The sequence below is a fragment of the Pelecanus crispus genome, chromosome 1 (assembly GCF_030463565.1).
Source record: "Pelecanus crispus isolate bPelCri1 chromosome 1, bPelCri1.pri, whole genome shotgun sequence".
NCBI classification, from domain to species: Eukaryota; Metazoa; Chordata; class Aves; order Pelecaniformes; family Pelecanidae; genus Pelecanus; species Pelecanus crispus.
Genome location: NC_134643.1, coordinates 91,027,510 through 91,053,460, shown reverse-complemented (window position 1 = coordinate 91,053,460; position 25,951 = coordinate 91,027,510). Strand labels below are relative to the sequence as shown.

Here is a 25,951-nt window from a genome sequence, read left to right as displayed (position 1 = left end):
ACCTTCTAATTCTCATTTTGCAGATGTAGAAACGATGGAGACATACCCAAAGTGGTAGAGGCTGTCCTTGTCTAGAAATATAATTCCTCTACAACTAGAACTTCCTTACTGTCAGTCTTGTAATATAAGCATTGTGAAGCCTTCCTTTCTGTAACTTGTGGAGTTAATAATCAAATAATACTTGCTTTGTGGTTGTCATAGTCACATGCCTTTTCATATAGGTGGTTAACCTTTGTGGCACTGAACTAAAACAAATCCATTTGTTTTCCCTTCAATGGCAGGCCAGCCATCTTGAATAGTCTTTCAGGATCCCATTCAATTTTCTGATAGGTTAAAAGTAATCCACACAAGGAGAGTCCAGAAGAATCAGTTGGCTGGTCTGAGGCAAACCCTTGATATCCATTAGGAAGAACTGCAGTGAGACAGTGCAGAGAAAGATTAGAGTAAACCTTTGTGCTCACAGGCATGAGTCGGTCAGTGGACACTGGAGGCTTATTTGAGAGAAAACCCCAACACATTTTTTATAGTACCTCTGAGAGATACCTGCTACATGTCAGAATTCTTTTTCTAACACTTTTATCACATTAATAAAAACCATTTTGTGGTCTATTGCAAACACTATTGCATCAGAAAAAAACCCTAATTCTCTGATTCACATACTAGGTTTTAGGTGCATCTGCAGTCAATCTGGTTTGCTGAAAATTATTTCAGTGTCTCAAAATCTCCTGGATTGTTTTCCAGAGAGGACAGGCTCGGTTCTCAGATGATGAAAGTAAGTCCTAGCATACTAAGTCTGTCAAGAAAAACCAAGACAGAACATGCCCACTGTGCCTCAGAATTCTTTGTAGCTTTCTTAACACACTCTCCCACAAGGCTTATGCACCTATGGGTTTTTGTAAAGGCCTCATGGGGAATGTATCATTGTGGATCACCAGTCCCCACAATGATACAACTTCATACAAAAACAATCCCACCCATGGCTCCACCCTCCCATTTTTGTCACCCAGTCACCATGAAAGATTGCCATGGGAACCACAGGCCACATCCTTCCTCTACCGTTGCTGTTTCTGTGTGATAGTCTGGTTACCTTTTAGTGTATCCATTATCCCTGAATTTATAATCCCGACATTTTTTTCCTATAGACAAAAAAGTGTTGAGGTTTTTTTTTTTTTTTTTAGCTGGTTTTAAATGCAGTTATTTTTCACTTGGTAACTTCATGACAATGTTCATGGTGCTTTCCTTCCCCCTCTTTTTTTCTTCTGCCCCAGGGTGATAAACAGACCTCAAGCCCACAGTAACTGGTTTGCATTGAGAGCAATTTGCTTACTACAGACTGGTGTTTCTGTTTGTAGGCTGGCCTGATTGTGAATATCCTCTTTGGTCTGTGCTGCACTTGTCACGGCTGCTCTGAAAGGGAGGGAATTAGGATGCTGAGGTCTTAAGTTTGTCTTCCTCTGACTGCCCTGTTACAAGAAGCAGGAGTACAAGCTTCTCGCAGGTGCCTGTAACCCTGACTATGAAAAGGCTTCATCTAGGAGTAAGAGCGTGCCCTCATTTTGGAGGCTGTCTGAAGGGAGTGGGGAATGGCGGTGACAGGTAACAGAATATTTTTATCTCCCTCCCTTACACATTACTAAATGGAGATAGAAAACCAGGGTTTTTTCCCCCCATAGGTTTGTCCTATGATGTAACTCCCAAGAGGGAAAGATCTGTGTCATTGAGACTGTGTGTACCAGCACACACTGAAGCAATACAGGGAAAGACTGGCATGTGAACAAACCATTTTAGGTTTGGGGCATACACAGCCCATTCTGGCCTAATATTCTCACATAAAAGGTTAACACATAGTCAGCAACATTACCAAGTACCTCCGGTAAACATGTTGTTCATATTTCTCTTCAATGGTTTCACTTCAGTCTGTCTTGATATAAAAAGTAGACTGTAAGTACAGGACAAAATCCTCCAAAATGAGGTAATTCTACTAGGAAAAATCACAAATTATTTTCTCTTGTTTTCAGATATCACAGAAGAACCCATAATTTCTGATACAGCCTGTTCAGCTGTTAGTGACCCAGGGAAGGGAATGAGAAACATAGACTAAGCTGAAACATTTAGGACCAAGACATAAGACTACAGAAGGCAAGATATTGGGCGGGTGATCTCAGGTGCCCCTACAGTATCCTCTCTTTTACAACAGCAAAACTGTGTGTTTAAGTCACTAATTATGGGAATGACTGCAGACATCTGTCTTTGTTTTCTTTTTAAAAATACATTTAAGATTTATCTGTCTGGCTCTGCCTAAATAATAACACTAATAGTGGGATATTATTTGCCTGCCTTGTTCTTGGTCTGCCTCAGTCTTAGTCTGCCTCTGATCTCAGCACTGTTTATTCAGGGTTTAAAACAATTCTGCTAAAATTCATTTAAGATTACTCTGTCTCCTTCTGCAGTCTACAGCTCCATTAGTGTCTTTACTGTCACTAACAGACTCTTTCCCATGTGGTGTCTTTCATTAAAAAATAAGCAAATCACCTCTGTATTAATTTTGAAGGAGTGTTTCTATGTGGTGCTAACATCTCCTCAGGGCATGTTCATAACACAATTTCCAAGACATGCCAGCAGAGACCAGTCTTGTCCCACTTTAATGTTCATCTGTAACCTGTCAAAAGGAAAGGCCTTGTAGGCCATGAATTCAAATGAGTGAGAGGGAGAGAAGAGAGGAAAGACAGTTCCTTGATTTTTATTTCATGTCTGTCCTAGGAGGTTTCATGAGCCAAGCTGTGTAAAACTTCAGACAACAAGGAAAGGCAAGAATATGCAAGCAGGAGACACGTAGCCCATATTTTCTATCAATGGTATCATTTTAGTGGGAGCATCTCACAGGAAAGTAATTATCATATCACTTATATCAGGCCTGGATTCTTCTTTAGAGTTTACAGAAGAAGCAGATACAAAGAAGCAGGCAGAACTACAGAGACGCCCTGAGCTTTGCAGATTTCTTTTAGGGACACTAGGAAGTTCTTTTCATAAACATTCAGTACTTTTTATCATGAACACCTAAAATTAAACAACATCCCTTTTTCAGGGCATATCTGTTTACTGAAAAGATAAGATGATGGTGGGAGAGGATGTGTAAAATCACATCCTGTGGTGGGTTGATGTTGGCTGGCTGCCAGGTGCCCGCCAAACCCCTCTATCATTCTCCCTCCTCAGCAGGATGGGGCAGGGAGAAATAAGATGAAAAAGAACTTGTGGGTTGAGATAAAGGCAGTTTAATAAAGAAAAACCAAAGGCACATGCAGAAGTGAAGGAAAACAAAAAGATTTCTTCTCTATTTCCCATCAGCAGGTGCTGTTCAGCCACTTCCTAGGAAGTAGGGCCTCAGTACACTTAGTGGTTGCTCTGGAAGACAAACACCTTAATAATGAATGTCCCCTCTCCTCCTCCTTTCTCTTAGCTTTTTATTGCTGAGCACGACATCATATGGTATGGATTATCCCTTTAGTCAGATTGGGTCAGCTGTTCTGGGCTATGTCCTCTCCCATTTTGTTGCCCACCCCCAGCATACTGGCCTTTGCAGTGGGGCAGGGGGGCAGTTTGGAGAGACAGCCTTGGTGCTGTGTGAGCACTGCTCAGCAGTAGCCAAAACACTGGTGTGTTATCAACACCTTTCTAGCTACAAATACAAACACAGCACTATGAGGGCTACTATTGGAAAAGCTAATTTCATCCCAGCCAGACCCAATAGGCATACCTACAGAGCTACTGATGCTATACCATCCTATGCATGTATATTTCCTGTATTTCCCTTCTCTTCCAGCCTGTGTCTACTCAAGCTTCTTGTTAGAGGCCATTGATTTCCACCCAAGTTGTTCCACTAAAGAACAATATTGTTTCCCAAACGTTCATCTTCTGCTGCCAACCCAATACCTGTATTGGATGATTAACACAGGGTTACCTGTCATGTTATTTCTGTTCTGAGTCAATTCTTGTCTCACAGGAAGCCTGAGAAACAGCAGCTCTGGTGGGAAACATCTTCTGTTTAACATCTTCATTAATGATCTGGATGATGGGGCAGAGTGTACCCTCAGCAACTTTGCGGACAACACCAAACTGGGAGGAGTGTCTGGTACACCACAGGGTCTTGCTTCCATCCAGAGAGACTTTGACAGGCTGGAGAAATTGGCCAATAATAACCTCATGAAGTTCAACAAAGGGAAGTGCAAAGTCCCACACCTGAGGAGGAATAATCTCATGAACCAATATATGCTGGGGACAACCCAGCTGGGAAGCAGCTTAGCAGAAAAGGACCTGGGACTTCTGGTGGAGCAGACTGAGCATGAGCCAGAAATATGCCTTTGCTGTAAAGAAGGTGAATGGTACCCTGGGCTGCATTAGACAAAGTATTGCCAGCAGGTCAAGGGAGGTGATCCTTCCCCTTTACTCAGCACTGTTAAGGCCACACCTGGAGTCTTGTGTCCAGTTCTGGGCTCTTCACTAGAAGAGAGACATGGACATACTGGAGAATATTCAACAAAGGACCACAAAGATGATTAAGGGACTGGAGCACCTCACATAGGAGGAGAGGGTGAACGATCTGGGACTGTTCAGCCTGGAGAGAGAAGGCTCACGAGGGATCCGATTAATGTATATCAGTACCTGAAGGGAGAGTACAAAGAGGATGGAGGCAGGCTCTTTTCAGTGGTGCCCAGTGATAGGCCCAGTGGCAATGGACACAAACTGAAACACAGGAGGTTCCTTCTGAACAGAAAGAAACACTTTTTTACTGTGAGGGTGACTGAGCACTGGGATAGGCTGCCTGGGAAGGTTGTGGAGTCTCCATGCTTAGAGATGTTCAAAAGCTGCCTAGACACAGTGCTGGGCTGCTGGCTCTAGGTGACCCTGCTTGAGCAGGGGTTTTGGACAAGATGACCTTCAGAGGCTCCTTCCAACCTCAAGCATTCTGTGATTCTGTGGTTCTATGATTCTGTGAAACCCTCCCAGTAGTTGCAGGATGACCACATCACATGGTATAGCATCATTAGCTGCATAGAGATGTGACTGTACACATCCTCTCCTTCCGTCATCTTGTCTTTTGAGTAGCCAGTATAACCTCTAGACTGCAGGTAGGCTATTATTGACAAACTGCTATTCATTATGAATAAACAGCTTTTTACACAGATGTGCCTGAGATGTCACTGCTGAGCATCTAAACCAAGTACCTTTGACTATGGTTTCTGTAGCTACAGCTCCCCTGCCACCTTCTACAGCAGGAGATGAAGGAGAATAAATATGAGGACAGGGAGTGCAACAGGGAGGAGAGTAGCTGTTTCCTGAGAAACTTCTTAGAATAGCTGCTTTTTGTTCAGTGCCACTTGAAGCTGGCAAAAAAGGTACTGCATAGGAAAAAATTTTACCTGGAATAGGGAACTGTGACTGCAGAACTTCAAGATGTCAATGACTACTAGAGATCTCTGTGGTTTTCTACTACCACCTGGAAATTGCACAGCTGTGACCAGTCAATAGCCAGCTCATTAATCTGCTGAATGTTGAAGGCTACTGATAAGTTTGTTTTCACAGGGCCTTAAAATTGCATTTGCCACGCTAAACTAAAAATGCTCAGAAGCTGAGAAATAGAAAGAAATCCTTCCTCTGTTATGTTCCCAGAGCTGATAAAGCTGGTTTTCAGTGTTTATGCAAGAGGTCCGAGCTAGGACTGTAACATTATGATTTTCAGGAACTGGTAATTTATTAAAAGAGAATTTAAAAAAATCACCAAAAAGTCACTCCCAAAGTTACTACCATGGTGTTTGTATTCCTTAATGATTCCAGCATAAACCACTTTTCCTAAAACTTTTACAGGGCATTTGGGTCACATGTAATAATTCCAGACAGCAACAGAGTGAATCTGTTTGGTACCTGTTAAAGATGATCTCTATATAAGAAGATCAGAGACTGAAGAGAATAAGTAACTCAGTGTGTCTCTGCTATGTGAGAGACAATGCTTTCCCAGTGCTGCCCTGCTGTATGTCTGTAGCCTGATATGAACAGTGAATAGATCATGGACCTGAGAGTGTTCTGAGGAGCAGATGAGTGCTCCCTGGAGCAAGGAATGGTGTGTTACACCCATTACTGAGCAGCTCCTGGAGTCAGAAGAATATTGACTACCAGGGTGTGCAAGGAGTGATGCGTGAAACTTGAGTCTTTCAGAAATATCTTTGTAGGACTGGAGCAAGTCTGGGATGCAACTAGATTTAGTCTCTTCAGAGCCTCCACTGTGTCCAGGGTGAGACTACAATGAACACAAGTTTCTGTCATGCATCCAGATTTCCCTAGCCAAAAACAGTTTAGCTTCTTTTAGAGCAGAGCCTGGAAAGCAAAGTAACATTTACGTAGCATGGTTGATCAGGACTAGGACCCTGGCATGAAATCAAGTGATCCATCCTGGCAGTACAAAAGTCTCCTAGCAATTTTGGTGAAATGGAGTGTGAGGATCTTTTACAGGACATGCTCTGAGCTGATTCCCACTCCTTGCTCTCAGCAGCTATTCTCATGACCTCCACTCCTTTTTTTGCTGTAATCAAATAGTGTTTCACTTCAGTATATCCTTTTGCCACATTTGGTGAGCAGCATAGTACATTTGCTCCCTGTGATAGTTATGTGCTTCATATCCTATATCTTCCATATGAGCCTATGAGACAAACAATTGGTCTGTGCTCAATAGTATGCAGATTGTCGAGGACATGACCTAAAAACAGAAGCCCAAAATACACAAGTGTATAGCCATACTTTCTTAAAGATACCATTTGCTTTCTTATGTGCTGTTTCCGTTTCATTGAAGAAAAGGTTCATGCAATAAAAACAGGAGCAGAGACAGGCAATGGTAGGTGGGGGAGCTCTAATAATACCCTGCCCTCACTTTTCCCAGGCCCATCACAGAAGAGCAATTAGTTCATCAAAAGGTGATCTCTGCAAGCAATGAAGACAGAGGCACAATGGGAGGCAATTTCTGCCTTCAGCTGTCCCTCACAAGGGGAGCATCAGGTGACAGCAGCTTTTTGTTTTTTCCTTTCACTACCCATGAGGTTTTGCCATGAAGACATGGCTTATCATAGAATCATAGAATGCTTTGGGTTGGAAGGGACCTTTAGAGATCACCTAGCCCAACCCCCCTCCAGTGAGCAGGGACAGCTTTAACTACCTCAGGTTGCTCAGAGCCCCGTCCAACCTGACCTTGAATGTTTCTAGGGATGGGGCCTCTGCTACCTCTCTGGGCAACCTGTTCCAGTGCCTCACCACCCTCATTGTAAAAAATTTCTTCCTTCTAGCCAGTCTAAATCTACCTTCCTTTAGTTTAAAACCATTACTCCTTGTCCTGTCACAACAGGCCCTGCTAAAAAGATTGTCCCCATTTTTCCTATAGGTCCCCTTTAAGTACTGAAAGGCTGCAATAAGGTCTCCCTGCAGCCTTCTCTTCTCCAGGCTGAACAACCCCAATTCTCTCAGCCTGTCCTCAATAGGAGAGGTGCTCCAGCCCTCGGGTCATTTTTGTGGCCCTCTTCGGGACCCGTTCCAACAGTTCCATGTCCTTCTTGTGCTGAGGGCTCCAGAGCTGGACGCAGTACTCCAGGTGAGGTCTCACCAGAGCAGAGTAGAGGGGCAGAAATCACCTCCCTCGACCTGCTGGCCATGCTTCTTTTGATGCAGCCCCGGATATGGTTGCCCTTCTGGACTGCAAGCACACATTGTTGGCTCATGTCCAGCTTTTCATCCACCAGCACCCCAAAGTCCTTCTCCACAGGGCTGCTCTTAATCCCTTCATCCCCCAGCCTGTATTGGTACCGGGGGTTGCCCTGTCCAAGGTGCAGGAGCTTGCACTTGGCCTTGTTGAACCTCATGAGGTTCACACAGGCCCACCTCTCCAGCTTGTCCAGGTCCCTTTGGATGACATCTCGTCCTTCTGGTGTGTCAACCACACCACTCAGCTTGGTGTTGTCTGCAAACTTGCTGAGGGTGCACTCAATCCCACTGTCTAGGTCACTGATGAAGATATTAAACAGCACTGGTCCCAGTATGGACCCCTGAGGGACTCCACTTGTCACCAGTCTCCATTTGGACATCAAGCCGTTGACCACTACCCTCTGGATGCAACCATCCAGCCAATTCCTTATCCACTGAACAGTCTACCCGTCAAGTCCATATCTCCCCAATTTAGAGAGAAGGATGTTGTGGGGGACTGTGTCGAACGCTTTACAGAAGTCCAAATAGGTGACACCTGTTGCTTTTCCTTTGTCCACTGATGCAGTCACTGCTTCATAGAAAGCCACTAGGTTGGTCAGGCAGGACTTGCCCTTGGGTGAATCTGTGCTGGCTGTCTCGAATCACCTCCGTCTTCCATGTGCTTTAGCATAGCTTCTAGGAGGATCTGTTCCATGATCTTCCCAGGCACAGAGGTGAGGCTGACAGGTCGGTAGTTCCCAGGGTCCTCCTTTCTTCCCTTTTTAAAAAAGGGCACAACGTTTCCCTTCTTCCAGTCACCAGGGACTTCACCTGACTCCCAGGACTTTTCAAATATCACGGAGAGTGGCTTGGCAACTACATCAGCCAATTCCCTCAGGACTCTGGGATGCATCTCATCAGGTCCCATAGACTTGTGTACATTCAGGTTTGTCAGGTGGTCTCAAACCTGATCTTCCCTTACAGTGGGAGGGGCTTTACCCCCCTGGTCCCCATCTTGTTGTCCATCGACTTGGGAGGGATGAGGAGAGAGGTTGCCAGTGAAGACTGAGGCAAAGAAGCTGTTGAGTACCTCAGCCTTCTCCTCGTCTGTTGATACTAGGTTGCCATTCTTGGTCATCGGGGGGGGCGGGGGGGGGGTACGCTTTCTTTAGCGTATGTCTTTAGTATGTCAACCTTTTCTGGTTGACATACCTGTAGAAGCCCTTCTTGTTATTCTTTACATCCCTTGCCAAATTCAGATCCAGCTGCACCTTGGCCTTCCTGACCCCCTCCCTACACAACCGGGCAGTGTTGCTGTACTCTTCCCAGGACACCTGTCCCTGCTTCCACTGCCTGTGCAGTTCCCTCTTACTCTTTAGTTTGGCCAGCAGGTCTCAACTCAGCCATGCTGGTCTCTTCCCTTCCTTGCCTGATTTCTTGCACCTGAGGACTGAGAGCTCTTGCGCTCTATGGAAGGTGTCCTTAAAGATCTGCCAGCTCTGTTCCGTTCCCCTGTCCCTGAGGACCATTTCCCAGGGTGTCCTTCTGACTAACTCCTTGAAGAGCTGGAAGTTTGCTTTTCTAAAATTTAGGGTCCTGACTATACTTCTTGCTTTTCCCATGTCCCTCACCAGTGTGTGCTCCACCAATGCATGATCACTGCAGCCCAGGCCGCCTCCAGTCTCGACATCACCAATAAGCTCACGTGCATTGGTGACCATCAGGTCCAGTATTGCATCCCCTCAGGTAGGGGTGTCTATTACCTGGTTTAGGAAGTTATCCTCAATGCATTCTAGGAATCTCCTGGATTGCCTACAGCTTGCCGTGTTGCTTTTCCAGCAAATGTTGGGATGGTTGAAGTCCCTCAGTAGGATGAGGGTCTGCAAGCGCGAAGCCTCCTGGAGCTGGAGGAAGAAGGCTTTGTCAGTAGGCTCCCCTTGGTCAGGGGGCCTGTAGTAGACACCAGCCACACGGTTCCCTTTGTTGCCTCTGTCTCTGATTCTTACCCATAAGCTTTCCACCTGCTTGTGGTTATTCTTCAGGGACAGCTCTTCACACTGTATCGATTTCTTTATGTTCCATTGATTTCTTCACGGCCTTGGTCCAGCTCAGAACAGTATGCATTTCTGTGGCAAGGAAGAGAGAGATCCTGCAATTAAGTGGTGTGTGGAGCAGGTAAATAAAAGTGCTGCAGGGCACACTGTTGCTTGTAAAGCTGCTAAGGGACTGTCCATTCCACAATGGAAGGTATGCCTGGTCCCCTGGGTATGTTTCCTCCCACCTGTACAGGTGTCACCCTCCTATATCCATAATCAGAGGCTGGGCTCTCTTCCCACACCATTCAACCTCTCATTGGGCACCATTGTCTTTGGATGGATCATCAGTATGTGGAAGAACCTTGAATTCTCCTTCTGCTTTGTATTCTTTTCTTGGTGCTATGGTGGGGTCCGTGGGGAACTAGTGGCCCAGAACATGGCTGTGCTTCTGTAGCATCAATTGTAAGAAGTATCTGCTGCCTCTCTCTAACCACATCAGCAGTGCCTCAGTGCTTAATGCTGATCTATGGGTTTGTATTTCTGAAGGCTTTTTGTCTTTGAAGCTAGGTGCTGCTGCACTGCTTTGTCTGTCTCTCTTCCCTCCAAAAAGTCCTGGCTCTATTCCCCCACTTCTTCCTTGTCATTCTTCTGCTCTTCCTCTGCCCCTCTCCAATCTGTCTCACATTTTTCAGAGACTCCATCTCTCACTCAGGCAAGGCAGGGATTTTATCTTAGTGCTCAACCCCCTCACTGTACCGTGTGATCACTCGCAGCACAGAAATATGTGGCTGCATCGTTGGATGTCACATTCTTGATCATCATCACAGAGTGATCATTATTGTCTCTGCTTATCTCAAACTTGTCCTCACTGTAACCTTCCTCATAAGAGTTCTGCATCCATGTAGAAGTACTGACTACTAACTTCAGACCATTTCTTGGAGGCTGCTGGTACCAGAACATATAGGCAAGTGTGGTATAATTCTGGTAGCAGGAGATGTCCGCAGTCTCTCCAGCTCTCTTAAGGGTGTCTTCTGGCCACTGTGTGATAAGGTTTCCGGTCCCAGGACCTGCATGAGTGAGAGAGAAAAAGAGAAAGGGAGGAGGAGAAGAAGTACAGATGATGGCCGAAAAGGGTCCTTTACCTCACAACCAGGCCTGCATGGCCCAAATGAGAGCCATGCTGTAGATGGATCTGTTGTCTCTCACCAGGTAAAAGAGCAAGCAAAAGATTCAGCATGGCCTGTCAGCTGTCCCAGAACAGTGTGTTACTGCTCATCGTGAGTTAAGAGAGAAGAGGCTAGAGAGACTGATGCCCCTCCCCTTGTCTGATTTTTCCATCAAGCCTGGGCAGAGAAGAAAGAAGGAACAGTCCACCTTCGATACGCTCTTTGGTGAGCCATTAAAAGCAAAACTAAGTATTCATGCAGTTGTAAATTTTGCTTTAGCCTTTCCACAAGACAGGCAATGTTCTGAGTTCCTGACAAAAATGCAGGGTTGCTTGCAGACCAGTAAGTTGCTGTCTGAATGTTGTACTGCCTGTCATTCCATCATCGTTCATGTCTGCGTATTGGATCTGTCAGCCATGAACCTTGGAATATTGGCCTCATAAATGATTTTTTTCACTCATTTACACCTGTGGATATAACTTGGGCCATCTTTCCAGAAGCGTTTATTCCAGCAAATGTAAACATACATTGTTTCGTTCTGGAGAGATATTCTTAATACCTGAAAGATGAAACCTCACGGCTAAGAGCTTATGTTAGACAGAAGCAAAGACGACAGACCAATATAGCGGAGGCACAAAAATCATGTTTAATGACATCTTAATTTCTTCAGTTTTCCAGCCAGGGAAGCATATTCCCTGCAGTTTAATCTTCCTGGGAGCTCTAAGTTACTTCCTAATTACAAAAAGCAAGGCATCTTGGCCAGCTTCTTTTTCTGAAAGCAAAAACTGTAGTTAGACATAGCCTCATGAACAGTCTGTTTTTTCTACTCTGCCAAGTACACCCTAGTTAGCTTTGTCTTAACCCGTACCGCTCTCTATTCTTTTCTAAATATGTAAGATTCAAAAAACTCATATTATTGTAGCTGATACTTCTCTTGCTAGTACTTTGAATGAAATATACATATTTTGTTTCAATGATCTTCTTCAGTAATCCTGATATTCCATCTTCCAAACAATAAGCAATATTACTGAGGTTTTCTCTTTTTCTTCCCTTTTTGTTGATATCCCCCTTCCCACATTTGCCTGAAGCTCCAGAGAGAGTCATATCTTCCCTTGACCTTTATATATTTGCCGAAAAGGCATGTTCTTTCTGTGAGCCTGGTGATACTGTACTTTCTCTGGGACTAAGACCGAGTTCCTAGGGTCATACCAGGATTCAGAGCAGTGTGAATCTCAAAAATTTTCGTAGTCAATGTTCCCTGTCTCCCTTTTTTAATCCTGCTTTTTTAAGTTCTTAACAGAAATTACCTGTGAAGCTATAGCTTCTTCCCAGAGAGGAAAGAAAATATATTCTATATGATGTATAAAAGTTTTGTATGATCTCCAGTGTCATGGAAACTTAGGATATGAGAAGTAGGGTTTTGACCATGGCTCCTGTTCAGTCCCTGCCTGTTCTTGCCACTGCAAGAGATGTTCTGAGGAGTCTTTATGTTGCCTAAGAAAGCTAGATACTTTACTCCCCAAGCAAGCCTCTTCCAGAACTAAGGACCATTAGGGCAAAAGTTCCCATGAATTAAGCCCCATCCGTGATTCCCATCTCATCCTGAACAAGAACAACACAGCAGCACTGTCGGATAAACCCATCTTCTAACACAAACCTTTGTCAGGAACGGACCTGACAGACTATGGAGACTGTGGGAATAAATTCTAAGACTATACTGTATAAGAACTCTGAGACAAGGGAAAATAATTTCAGTGCAGCTGGGCTGCACATTCTTCTCGAGTCACGTGTTAGAATTTATTACTCATTCCAGGCTGGAGATTTTTATTCAGAGTAACTTTTCTGTCTCAGGAAACAAAAAATGATTGCACAGTCTCCGAAAGAAGGAAGTATCTGGAAGATGTAACTCGGGACCTCTAGCGTGTCTCTCAGGAATTGCATAACATGTTGCTGCCTTCTGAAGAGTATCTAGATTGACGGCCCTTTTGTTTTTCAGTTCAAAATGTCTAATTCTTTCAGTCTGTTTTCTTTTAAGATTAAAGAAGAAACAAGGGAAAACAAGAAAGTACCAAGTACCAAGGCAGGTGTGGTCGAGCTTCCCAAATCAGGCCCCAAACTACTGGACTTGGGGAAGAACAGATGTAGGAAAACAGAATCATAGAATCATAGAATCATTTAGTTGGAAAAGACCTTTAAGATCATCCAGTCCAACCATTGACCTAACATTACCAAGTCCACCACTAAACCAATTAAGGGTAGACTAGACTAAACCATGTCCCAAAGTGCCACATCTACCCATTTTTTGAACACTTCCAGGGATGGTGACTCCACCACCTCTCTGGGCAGCCTGTTCCAATGCCTGGCTACCCCTTCAGTGAAAAACTTTTCCTAATATCCAAGTCCTGCCAAGAAAGACAAATGTGTGTTAATGCTGTCTGGTGATGGGAAGAAGGGGACAGCAAGTTATTCTCTGTGGAAGGAAGGTGCCCTCTGTCCCTTTTCCCTATGCAGACCATTTCACGGTTCAGGTGTCACAGGTAAACAGCTTTGCTGAAACCAATGCTGGGGTTCTTAAAAAATCCCTGTGATTTCAAAGAGATTCTAGGGGGGTCCCATCACACAGGATTCCAGTCTTAGATCAGGGCCCCAAGATTTGTCCAGTATGAGTGTCCTCAAGCCTTGACTTATGTCCAGTGCTCCTTACTCCATCACACAGAAGAGCTGAGCCCCCTTTCAGACACTGGGGCTGCACTCAACTCTACCTGGACCTCTCTGGACCAGACCAACCCAGCCCAGCTGCCCCTGCCCCCACTTGCCTTTGTCACTTGGTCAGGACGGCATGGGTGTCCTCTCTGTGCCCGCCGGGGCAGGAGGTGGAACCAAGGCCTGGGTCTCCCCCACATGCCACTTACATCCTGGCCATTCACAGCCATGATCCTGCCGTTGAACCTGCCTTTGCCCTGGGAAGACAAACGGATGTCAGTCACCCTTTGCCCACCGTGAAGCAGAGGCCACTCCATACACCTGCCAAGGGCCAATGTTCAGCTATCAGCCCAAACCTCTATTTCATTCTTTTGTCGTTCTTTCAGTCTATTGTTTCATTCTTTGCCATGGCACAGACAAACACAGACAGTATCTTTACACTCACACCAGTGGGTTGGAAGGCTCACAAATCACCTCCCAGGGATTCAGTTCTGCAGGAGGGGGTTGGCCAGCACCCAGGACAGCAGGTGCTGGTCCTTTAGTTCAGCTAAAAGAGCAGTTTTCAGGAGGGCAGTTTGCAGGCTGGCTGCTGAGTTCCAGGGCCACACACTTCTCCCTCCACAGTCAGCAGGGTGGATAGTGTGTCCCCAGCACAAAGCACAAGTCCATACAGGACTGGTTAATATTTGGCCCTGCGGTATCTAACAAGATTCCCGGACCTAATGCCAACAACCAAGCTTCAGCTGGGGTAAAGTGGAGCCGGTTGGCTCCAGCCATCCAGATCCACACTAGCCAGTCCGCAGGTGTTTCCCCTGCATCAGCTCAGTATCTCTCTTCCAGATCTCTTAATTCCAGCGCGGTAAACCCTCTAGTAGTTGCTGTGGAGGGAGGCGGGTTTTGTGCCCCCACAGATGTGCTCTGCTGTTCAGTCCTGATTACTGGTGCCAAGAGGGCAGGGAATCATCCTCATTATCACCTTGCCCTGAGGGGAGGGTATGCAAGTCTGCTTCATTCCAGATATCCCCATCCCAATCATCGTTATTTGTCTTTGACCCATGAAAAATCCCACTTGGAATTTCACCATCCCTCTTTCTCAAATTTTGCTCCCAGCTGTTGCCACTCAGCGTCTATTGTTTCATTCTTTGCCATGGCACAGACAAAATCTTCACACTCACACCAAACAGATTGCCTCAACAGGCACAGCAAAGCAGCTTGTGCTTGCCAACAGAACGCGTCCAGGAGAGATCCCACTTCTGACACCAACACAGTGTCAAGAGTCCCTTTGGATCTCTCAAATTTACAGGACAACCTGCTCTGTGATTTAAACTTTATTTCATGAGCTTATTAAGAAATACAAGAAACAAACACAACAAACCAGGGCTCAATCCCCTTTTGCCCAGACTAGCCTATCACATTATCACATCCACTTACTCAACATTCAAGTCACAAGGTTTCATAACTTATAACCTGTAACTCTTAAATTCTGCACCTATGGCGGGGGGTGGGGGGCGGGCGGCGGCAGTGGGGAAGGATTAGTTACCTAGCTGACAGTGAGAGTGCTCATCCTTTCTCCTCCACCACAGTGCAGGCATCCCACGTATCACACCAGGAAGCATGAGCACCTCAGCAGTCCAGCTGCTGTTGGATTCACTTCAAAAGCTTTGGGGGTAAGCTGATGTTTTACACCATCCAGCTTGGAGGCTTGGTCTATAGCATTTCCGCATTGGCGGATTCCAACAAAACTGCTAGACAAAAGATGATGGCTGCAGGAGCCAGCATTTTGTAGGGCTGTGTCCTGGTTTCGGCTGGGATAGAGTTAATTTTCTTCCTAGTAGCAGGCGTAGTGCTGTGTTTTGGATTTAGTAGGAGAAGAATGTTGATAACACGCTGATGTTTTTAGTTGTCCCTAAGTACTGCTTATGCTAGTCAAGGACTTTTCAGCTTCCCATGCTCTGCCAGGTACACAAGAAACTGGGAGGGGGCACAGCCAGAATAGTTGATCCAAACTGCCCAAAGGGCTATTCCATACCATATGACGTCATGCTCAGTATATAAACTGAGGGGGGGTTGGCCGGGGAGCAGCGATCGCTGCTCGGGAACTGTCTGGGTATCGGTCGGCGGGTGGTGAGCAATCGCATTGCGCATCACTTGCTTTGTATATTGTTATTATTATTATCATCATTATATTGTTGTTGTTGTTATTGTTGTTATTATTATTACCACCTTATTTCAATTATTAAACTGTTCTTATCTCAACCCAGGAGTGTTTTTGTCACTCCTACTCCTCCGATTCTCTCCCCCATCCCATCGGGGTAGGGAGAGTGAGCGAGCGGCTGCGTGGTGCTTAGTTGCTGGCTGGGGCTAAACCAGGACAGGCTGCCTAAGGGCCCTTTAGCTCTTTCTGGCCACCTGCCTCAGGTGTCCCTGAGGAAGTGAAGGGGAAAGCTGATGCTCATTGGTCACAGCTGTTGCCCATGGCCTGATTGCTCTGTGCCTGTGGCCTCCGATCACTGTTTGACCCACCATCAAAGCTGTGACAGTACCAGTGAGACAGTAACTCCAGCATTGGCAGGAGCAAAACGAGACTCCGCTCCGCTGCTGTAGGAACCTCCTCCCTAGAAGCCTGCTCCCTCTCCTCTCTTTCTCAGTAAGAGAGCCAGGAGTAAAGAAAAGGAGCTGCCTGGCTCAGACTTTCTTGTGATGGTCGCACAGTTCCCTATCCCCTTGCCTGCTAGCCCAGCAGCTCTAGGACACAGCTCCCAGCACACACACCTAAACCAGAACAGGAGGGAAGGTTCAGGAGGAGCTGGTGTACGGCTGCAGGGAATCCCACTTGTGTATGGTGTTCATCAGTCCCCAGAGCAAATACCTGTAAGGCTCTTGCAGTGGTCTTCAAACATTTTTGAGCCCACACCCCCAGGCTTTGTCTTTACTACCTTGAGTCAGAAAGAGAACAGAAGAGCAGAAGCTGCCAAAGAACTTGCAGCTCATGGCTTGGACGGGCGTAGTCTTCGCTGGGTAAAAAACTGGTTGGGTGGCCAAGCCCAGAGAGTAGTTGTAAATGGAGTTAAGTCCAGTTGGCAGCCAGTCACGAGCGGTGTTCCCCAGGGCTCCGTTTTGGGGCCAGCCTTGTTTAATATCTTTATCGATGATCTGGATGAGGGGATTGAGTGCACCCTCAGTAAGTTTGCAGACGACACCAAACTGGGTGGGAGTGTCGATCTGCTGGAGGGTAGGATGGCCCTGCAGAGGGACCTGGACAGGCTGGATCGATGGGCCGAGGCCAACTGTATGAGGTTTACCAAGGCCAAGTGCCGGGTCCTGCACTTCGGTCACAACAACCCCATGCAACGCTACAGGCTTGGGGAGGAGTGGCTGCAAAGCTGCCTGGCCGAAAAGGACCTGGGGGTGTTGGTCGACAGCTGGCTGAACATGAGCCAGCGGTGTGCCCAGGTGGCCAAGAAGGCCAACAGCATCCTGGCCTGTATCAGGAATAGTGGGGCCAGCAGGAGCAGGGAGGTGATTGTTCCCCTGTACTCGGCGCTGGTGAGGCCGCGCCTGGAATACCGTGTCCAGTTTTGGGCCCCTCAATACAAGAAGGACATTGAGGTGCTGGAGCGTGTTCAGACAAGGGCAACAAGGCTGGTGAAGGGTCTAGAGAACAGATCTTATGAGGAGCGGCTGAGGGAACTGGGATTGTTTAGCTTAGAGAAGAGGAGGCTGAGGGGAGACCTTATCGCTCTCTACAACTACCTGAAAGGAGGTTGTAGTGAGGTGGGTGTTGGTCTCTTCTCCCAAGTAGTTAGCGATAGGACGAGAGGAAATGGGCTTAAGCTGCACCAGGGGAGGTTTAGGTTGGAAATTAGGAAAAATTTCTTTATGGAAAGGGTGGTCAAGAATTGGAACAGGCTGCCCAGAGAGATGGTGGAGTCACCATCCCTGGAAGTGTTCAAAAAATGGGTAGACGTGGCACTTTGGGACATGGTTTAGTCTAGTCTACCCTTAATTGGTTTAGAGTGGACTTGGTAGTGTAGGTTAATGGTTGGACTGGATGATCTTAAAGGTCTTTTCCAGCCTAAACGATTCTATGATTCCATGATAACTTCACAAATGAAATGTGTGCAGCCTTCACATTGGCACCTTCACTTCCATGGCACCTTTGGAACAGGATGCAACAGCTGTGTCATGGTGGAAAGCACACGGTGCGCATGTGTGTAGGCTGAGAAATGGAAAACGGCAAATGCAGTTGGGAGTGTCAGCGGAATTTTAATTTGCTGGGGGGAAGCCAGGGGTGAGCAAGAGAGGAAGGAAGCCCTGGTAGTGAAGAAATCAGGGAGAGCGTGAAGGCTTTGCAGAGTTGGAGGCTGATGTTATAGCAGAATGTAAGAAAGAACATGTAAGGTGTTTGTCGAAACCACTAAAACAGTGGTCTCCAAAAATTTTTGATCGCACACCCCTATCAGTAAAATATTTTTGAGCATGCGCCCCCAGTATGTGTATACTTAGTAATGGATAATTATATACCTATACTACTGAAGTTCTAATGCTTTCTTCCCACACCCCAGTGCATCGTCTTGCGCACCCCCAGGGGTGCATGCACCCTGCTTTGGAGACCACTGCACTGGAACATCGTAAACCAGGAGCCTGTCTCTGACCATTGATTAGAGATGCAAAGAGCAGAAGATGCAAAGCCCTTCCCCACACGCTCTCCTGGCCTCCAGCAACTGGGGACTCAATGTTCCTAGGTCAGATTGGATGTCTTTCAACCAGCTCCTCCCAGGCAGGAGAGACTTGGGAGGAGAGAATCAGCGGTCCCTCCACCACCACGCTCTGTGAGATGTACAGGGACTAGCCTCAGAAACTCCTCCGCTCTATGCTCCTGGGAGACTTTATCTCTGTCAGCCCACAGTCTCGCCAGGTTTCCCTTTCCCAGGGTCTTGCATCAGCCTGGGCAAATGTATTTACTTTATCTGAGTCCAGTGATGATACAGCTGACTGAAATACTTGAACTAGGAACATGGCTGTCTAGAAACGCAAGCCGCCATTGCTTGTCCGTTGATAATATCTAACACAGCTGCCCTCCATTCACCAATCCTCCTCCTTCCTGTGCCCCTGGAAGGCCGCCAGCATTGTGCTGCAGCTTCACTGGGTTAAGTGAGAGACTTGTTTGCAGCTGGAGATGTACCCCCAGCATGTATTTTTTGAAAAGACCCTGAGAAAAACCTTACAACGGGTCTGAGGCATGTCCAACAGCATTGAGAGGAAGAGGGTATTTACATTTCAGGTAGGGATTTGTCATCTTAAAGAAGGGAAGGAGGGGCGTGGGGAGGTGTTCTGATTTCAACCTGAATGCAAAGGAGTCAGTTTGTCCTTCACAGCTCTCACTGAAAGGCCTGAAGGGCTGTTCTGAAGCAGTCTGTCTGCTGGATGACCTCTGAGTTGTGCATCACAAACACCCCGTTTGCCTTCATTTGAGATCAGTTTGCTGCATGAGCTGCCCTGCTGGCACGCATCCTGGAGTTCTGGGATTCACAGGAGCCTCTAGAAGGGACCCCTGGGAGACAGATAGGAGAATGGGAGGGACTTGGGTGAGGTATGTTCACTAGAGGTCTGCCATCAGGGACTTAGGAACACAAGAACCACAGGAAGTACGACCCAGGACTTTTGCCGTGAGCTCTGGCAGTAGCCTGGGAAGAGGCAAGTACTGTCCTCTTGTTGATTTAAGCAAGTAGCATAGAGAGTCTCAGAGAGACCTTTTTCTTCAAGGAGATTGCCAACCAGCCCTATATGACGCCTTTCCTACTGTTAAGAATAACTGATCAGTTAAAGATCGGAGTATATTAAATAAGTAACAAGGGAAAACAAAAAAATACCAAGATGAAGGCAGGTATGGTCAAGCTTCCCGGTTCAGACCCTGAATTACTGGATTTTCCTGAAATTTGGGTCCATACTAAACCAAGTATTAAACCTTGTGAAAAGAAGAAAAAGGAAGCTGTCTTTCATAGCTTAAGTGTTACCTAATAGGTTATTAGAGTTTTGGTTCAGGAAAAATACTGTTTTAAAGTATCTGGTGACAGCCTGTCTCTATGTCAATGGCACATTTTGGACAAAGAAATTATAAATACACAGGGAGATCAAATTATGCAGTATTGTAGATTAGGAATTGTTTTTGCTTTGCTTAGTTCTGATGGGATTAGATAGCTCTGGTAATTTTTGCCATGCTTAGTACTATTACAGATCTTTCCCTTTTCCACAGGAAGCTTCTAATCCTTATTTGTTTCTCAGGATAAAACATATTTGTGAGAAAACTGTGCACTGACACCAGTTTAAAGCCCAAGACAAGTCATGCAGCTCCTTGGAGGAGTCCCTGGCCTTGGACTTGTCTTTTAACATGAAGGAAGATTTCCATCCGGACAGTGCCACTGTGGGTACCAGTCCTCCAGGGACTTCTGTTTACAGTCACTTGAGGTCATCCCATGACTTTCAGGAGCTAACATGATGAAGTTGGCAGCTGCTCAGAAAATGATTATTCATCAAATGCATTAAGCCTTAGCAAACTCAGCATCATGATGGAAATTGTCACTCTTTCAGAGAAGGATTTGAGGAGATCTCATTATTTGTGTTCACAGTATTTTTGTTCGTACACATTACATCCACAAACATCAATGTTATACTCAAATTCCTCTGTGGCAAAAATGAGTCTCTATAGAACATTCCAAAGCTAAATAAAAAATGTGGTTCGGTACTGAGGCCGATATTATCATATAGATTAGGTGAGAGAAATTAGGAAAGAGAGAAATGCTTTCAAACAGATACGGTGCACATTCCCACATTTGAAGAATTTAACTTTGGATGTGATGGGGGGCACAGAATAGTTTCTTCATACTCACCTATTGAAATTACTTTTGAATAATTTTATTTGGGAAAACACGGTGTTCTGTATGATAAAACCACACACACACACACATTACTCAAGAAAAGGAATTTGCTAAAATAAACTTAACAATACTGAGAGGTTTTGGTTTTGGTTTTGTTTCAAAATAAATGCATAGTATCTTACAGTCCATTACCTACAATACTCAGCTTCTGGTAAAAAAACTGCATTTTTAAGAATGACACCATCAGCGCAGAGGAATCTCAAAGGGGTTTGAGAGTTGCTCTCAACAGGTGCTGCGTATAAGAATGAGACAGGCAAACAACTACACATCTTCCAAAGCCCAAATGTATTTTTAAATTGAAGGCTGTCCTCTGAAATAATTTAAAATAGCTCTCTCTCTTAGGAAAGGTTTATGATTAACTGATCTGTTATTTGTACTTTCTACCAGTGCCTGTTAATGCCCACATATGGATCTTCAAATTTTCCACTGTGTACTTTTTGTCTGGAGAAAACCTTGGACTGGAGATAAGGCCGTTTAAAAAAATGTATTTCTAGCAGCTCACGCTTCCAGTCCACCAGTCTGGGCTTGAGGCTGTGTCAAGATCATGAAATACATACTGTTTGTCACCTTTCTTGGTGTGTCTGGTGAGTATATTTTTTCCTTCTATTTTCGTAATTTATAAGGAAGCTCATTTTCTGAGCAAATTTGCAAATTTCCTGCAAAATTGCAGGAAAGTGAAGTGCAATTTCAACTTGCAAAAGTTCTAAGGCAGAGCACTGCAACTTCTTTTGCCTGCTGTCTGTTCATAATTGCTTGTGTCACAAAATGGGGAATGAATGCCTTCACAGGGGTTCTTGACCCAGGAATACTGAATGTGCCCATAGCTTCAAAAAAAGACTGTCCCTTTCTTAAGGACTATGAAGTATGAAGATAACACCTCTGGCCCAGGAAGTCCTAAAGCTGCTGTAAATTTCTGGACTGTGGGCGAGTGCTTGCCCACCACTGCTACTGCGAGTTTTTATAGAAGTAGAGCCTACAAGTGAGATGCTTCAGTCGGTCACAGGGGCGCAAGGTTCCTTTATGCCAGATGTTGACATATGCCACTTCTTATCTCCCAGTTGCCTTCCCCATCAATGCTGATGATGATGATGACAAGATTGTGGGAGGCTACACCTGTGCAGCGAACTCCGTCCCCTATCAGGTGTCCCTGAATTCTGGGTATCACTTCTGTGGAGGTTCCCTCATCAACAGCCAGTGGGTCCTGTCAGCTGCTCACTGCTACAAGTCGTGAGTGGAAAAAAATATATTCTTCTGTAACGTACTTCTTTTTTCCAGTTCACTTCTAGCAGGAATTCTGAGCTGTGAGATCCAAATATGTAAGTGATTCTGTTCTGACAGGAGACAACCAAGGAACGGGTGGCTCATTCAGGAAGCTGGGCTGAGGCATCATAAGGGGTTTTCCACTTCTGCAAACGTTTCTGTGAACACAGATCACTTTCTGAAATGACAATGCGATAATCTAGCAATGAGTTACGGGCTGTGATTTCTTATAAATTGCATTAATCTTACTAAAACTTAGTCACTGGAGAACAGGAAGAGGAATGAGGTCAGGGTGATTGCCGTTTGCCTTTTTCCAGCACCGCTATATATTCAACTTGTCCCAGCTCAAAAAAATAAACCTGCAGAAATTCACCACCTGCACTGGGAGTGGGCAAGATCTCAGTGTGGGTCCCGGGGACTTATTGCAGAACAAGAAGGATAACCTCCATGAAAACAGCTACTACGATAGCGATGTTGAAGCGAGTGCACATGGGGACAGGCAGGTTCCTTGTAACCTGTCAGTAGCAGTAAAGTATACGCCATTCCTTCTCTTTTCCAGTCGCATCCAAGTGCAGCTCGGGAAAAATAACCTGGCACTCACGGAATCGACACAGCAGTTGATTAGTTCAGCTAAAGTCATCCGCCACTCTGGCTACAGCTCCGCAACACTGGACAATGACATTATGCTCATCAAGCTTGCCCAACCAGCCCAGCTCAACCGAGCTGTCCAAACAGTTCCTCTGCCTACTGGCTGTGTGGCCACAGGCACCACGTGCCTAATCTCTGGCTGGGGCAACACACTCAGCGATGTCGGTGAGTACTCTGTGGGAATGTACAGCATCATGAGGGCCTGGGAGACACTCTAAGACCCCACAATTACCTCCAAACAGTACAGGGTAAAGCACGGAGAAGCGCTGCCGGACAGGCCTCTTTGAGTGATCAGTCTGTGTAGGACAGCAACCATTACCATTTAACTGCTTTAAAGGCAAGCCTTTACAAGGTCCTTCCTCGTGTTCTGTGTTATGAACATGGAATCACTTAAATCATCTATGTGCCTTTCACCAGGATGTTCACAGTGCCACAGATTTTGTGGCCTGGTGCTATCAGCTGTGCAGTGCCAAGCACTAGCAATTTAACTAATGTCAACAGAGTTGTCAGTTCCCTGAGAACAAGATCAAAATCTGTGATCGTGGATCTAAAATCACTAAAATCACTACAAGAGAGCTCCATTCTCTTACACCAGTGGTCAGAGGTGTGGATGGTGACTTGTGTCTCATGTTCAGTGATTACTTTTCTGCTAAGAAAGATCTTCTCTGGGCTCTGAAATTAACTCAGAGATGTCATCAGCCATCTCTCCCTGTTTTCTTGTAGATCCATATCCAGATACCTTGCAGTGTCTGAAGGCTCCTGTACTCTCCTCAAGCGAGTGCACCAAAGCCTACCCTGGGAAAATTACCAAGAACATGATATGTGTAGGATTCATAGAGGGAGGAAAAGACTCCTGCCAGGTAAAACATCTGCCTCTCCTTTCCCATATGTTTCTCTCCTGCCTTTTGCTAGTAGAGGAGGCCATCATATTAGAGAGTCTGCTATACTCACTGCACTGGCATGTCTGAATGTTGGTTTTTTGAACAACAGTGGAGGCTTAGGGTGAGAGTTGCTTATTGAATGAGGCCAGGCTTTTTTCCACTCAGTTAGTCATTGTCCCTTTTTTGAGACAGTGAATACCTCTGCCCTAATTCTCCACAAGCAGACCATGCCACCTCCTGCACCTTAGGCTTCTGAAAATGGAGGAGTGCTGCACCAGACCGTTAACAGTAATCATGGTGACTTTAGAGCTTAGGACACAAACATTAGTTTTGGACTCACCAAAAATGAAATAGCCAGTATGCCGGGATCCAGGCAGTCTGGAAAATGAACACACCTGACAATTGCTCTGCATTTCACATGTGCCTAGCTCCACGGAAATATTTGGCAGACTAATGTTTAAGACACACATATCCTGGGACACACATGCCAAGGACTGCACCCGTCAAAAATAGGCAGCTGACTCATCCTTAGCTGTGGTGTCCTTGGAGCTAAAGTAAGGCACAGTAGCATCAGGTGTAGAGTGGTAATCAGAAATGACCTTTGTAGAAGTTCTGTGTTGAAAAAGCCCAACTGAGCTCCCTCGAATGTCAGTGATTTCTGGGATCTCTGGCTCATCACTTACGCTGACGCCGTTTGCTGAATAACTGTATCCTTTATGTGCACAGGGGGATTCCGGTGGTCCAGTAGTCTGCAATGGGCAGCTCCAGGGCATTGTTTCCTGGGGTATTGGATGTGCGCAGAAAGGCTATCCCGGGGTTTACACTAAGGTTTGCAATTATGTCTCCTGGATCAAAGCAACTATGTCTGACAACTGAGACACTCTCGTTCTATGTGACCTGCTTTTTCTCCTCATCGTTTTCTTCTGTTCTGGGATTAGACATACAAAAACTATCAAAAAATAAAGACTTTCAGGCACCCCTTCTTTGTGCACCATTTCTCTGGGTAATTCCATAGGCTATGATATGGAGGACAGAGGCAGGGAATGTCACTCTGGGGGAAATAGTTAATATTTGTAGTGCCTCTCAACTAGCAGGATCTTGGAACATTTTGCAGACTCATCTTCAGGGGTGCTTCAGTCAGTTACAGGCAGCCATTTCTGGAGCAGAACATCTTTTCTGTTTATCAGCATGTACTCAGGTGCCACAAAGCTGCCTAAAACAGCTGAGAGAGTGCACTGAATCACACAGGCAGCATAGTCCTACTGTAGAAAACAGTAGGCAGCAACACAAACACTCTCCATCGCCCCCATTCCCATCCCCAACAACATGAATGAACATTGTCTAGTGGAACCTCCCTGAAAGCTCTACTTGGTGAATGAAACAACCTCTTGCTAGGGCTTGTTCTCCTCATGAACCAGTGCCACAGGGGCTGCTGTCTGGACTTTTTTGGTCAGTTAACTGGTCGTGCTGGGCTTGCTCAGTTGCCCTGGAAGAGTCAAAAGGACAGAGATGTTCCTGGGTTCTGGTTTTAACTCCTCCCAACCCCAACCGGCAATGGAATTGAAAGTCCAACCGTATCCTGGGCTGCATCAAAAGAAGCGAGGCCAGCAGGTCGAGGGAGGTGATTTCTGCCCCTCTACTCTGCTCTGGTGAGACCTCACCTGGAGTACTGCGTCCAGCTCTGGAGCCCTCAGCACAAGAAGGACATGGAACTGTTGGAACGGGTCCCGAAGAGGGCCACAAAAATGACCCGAGGGCTGGAGCACCTCTCCTATTGAGGACAGGCTGAGAGAATTGGGGTTGTTCAGCCTGGAGAAGAGAAGGCTGCGGGGAGACCTTATTGCAGCCTTTCAGTACTTAAAGGGGACCTATAGGAAAAATGGGGACAATCTTTTTAGCAGGGCCTGTTGTGACAGGACAAGGAGTAATGGTTTTAAACTAAAGGAAGGTAGATTTAGACTGGCTAGAAGGAAGAAACTTTTTACAATGAGGGTGGTGAGGCACTGGAACAGGTTGCCCAGAGAGGTAGCAGAGGCCCCAACCCTAGAAACATTCAAGGTCAGGTTGGACGGGGCTCTGAGCAACCTGAGGTAGTTAAAGCTGTCCCTGCTCACTGGAGGGGGGTTGGGCTAGGTGATCTCTAAAGGTCCCTTCCAACCCAAAGCATTCTATGATTCTATGATTCTCTTTCTGCAGCCTTCCCTCCCTTGCACTGAGGGAAGGATCTGATCCCCTGCAGCCTGCAAGGTGTCAGTGCTGCCAATGAACTGAGGTTTGTGTCATGGTCAGCAAGCTGAACTCTGCCACGCACTTTGCACCTAGTACAAGAGGTGGTTTGGGGCTGCATTACCATCTTTCCCTCCAGCATCAGCTCTGTTTCACTACCTCACACACATCTGTAGGTTCTTTCCCTCCACAAAATGTCCTCAGCTTTTCCAGTGGCTCTGGATGGTTCCAGGGAGCGCAGCTGGCCTTGGGCACTCTGCAGATCCTAGCTTCTTGTTGCACATCCTGATTTAGGATTCTGCCGACTATGCCAGTTTGTCACAAATGGGTGATTTAGAGCTCTTAAAGACTCACCATCAAAGGTATTAGCAAAA

The 25,951-nt window shown here is 46.0% G+C and overlaps 1 protein-coding gene and 1 gene segment (V, D, J or C); one reads left to right on the top strand and one right to left on the bottom strand.

Moving 5' to 3' along the window:
• The window catches only part of LOC104026803 (T cell receptor beta constant 2-like), a 48,539-nt gene that overhangs the window by 10,133 nt on the left and 12,455 nt on the right, over nt 1-25,951 (bottom strand). Inside the window, 1 exon segment of the C gene segment in view lies at nt 22,037-22,048. Coding sequence covers nt 22,037-22,048 — 12 coding nt within the window.
• On the top strand, nt 21,107-24,227 carry LOC142597170 (trypsin I-P1-like). Its single transcript, XM_075727796.1, has 5 exons — nt 21,107-21,146; nt 21,621-21,789; nt 22,382-22,635; nt 23,194-23,330; nt 24,078-24,227. The coding sequence occupies exons 1-5, from the start codon at nt 21,107-21,109 to the stop codon at nt 24,225-24,227; spliced, it is 750 nt and encodes a 249-aa protein (XP_075583911.1).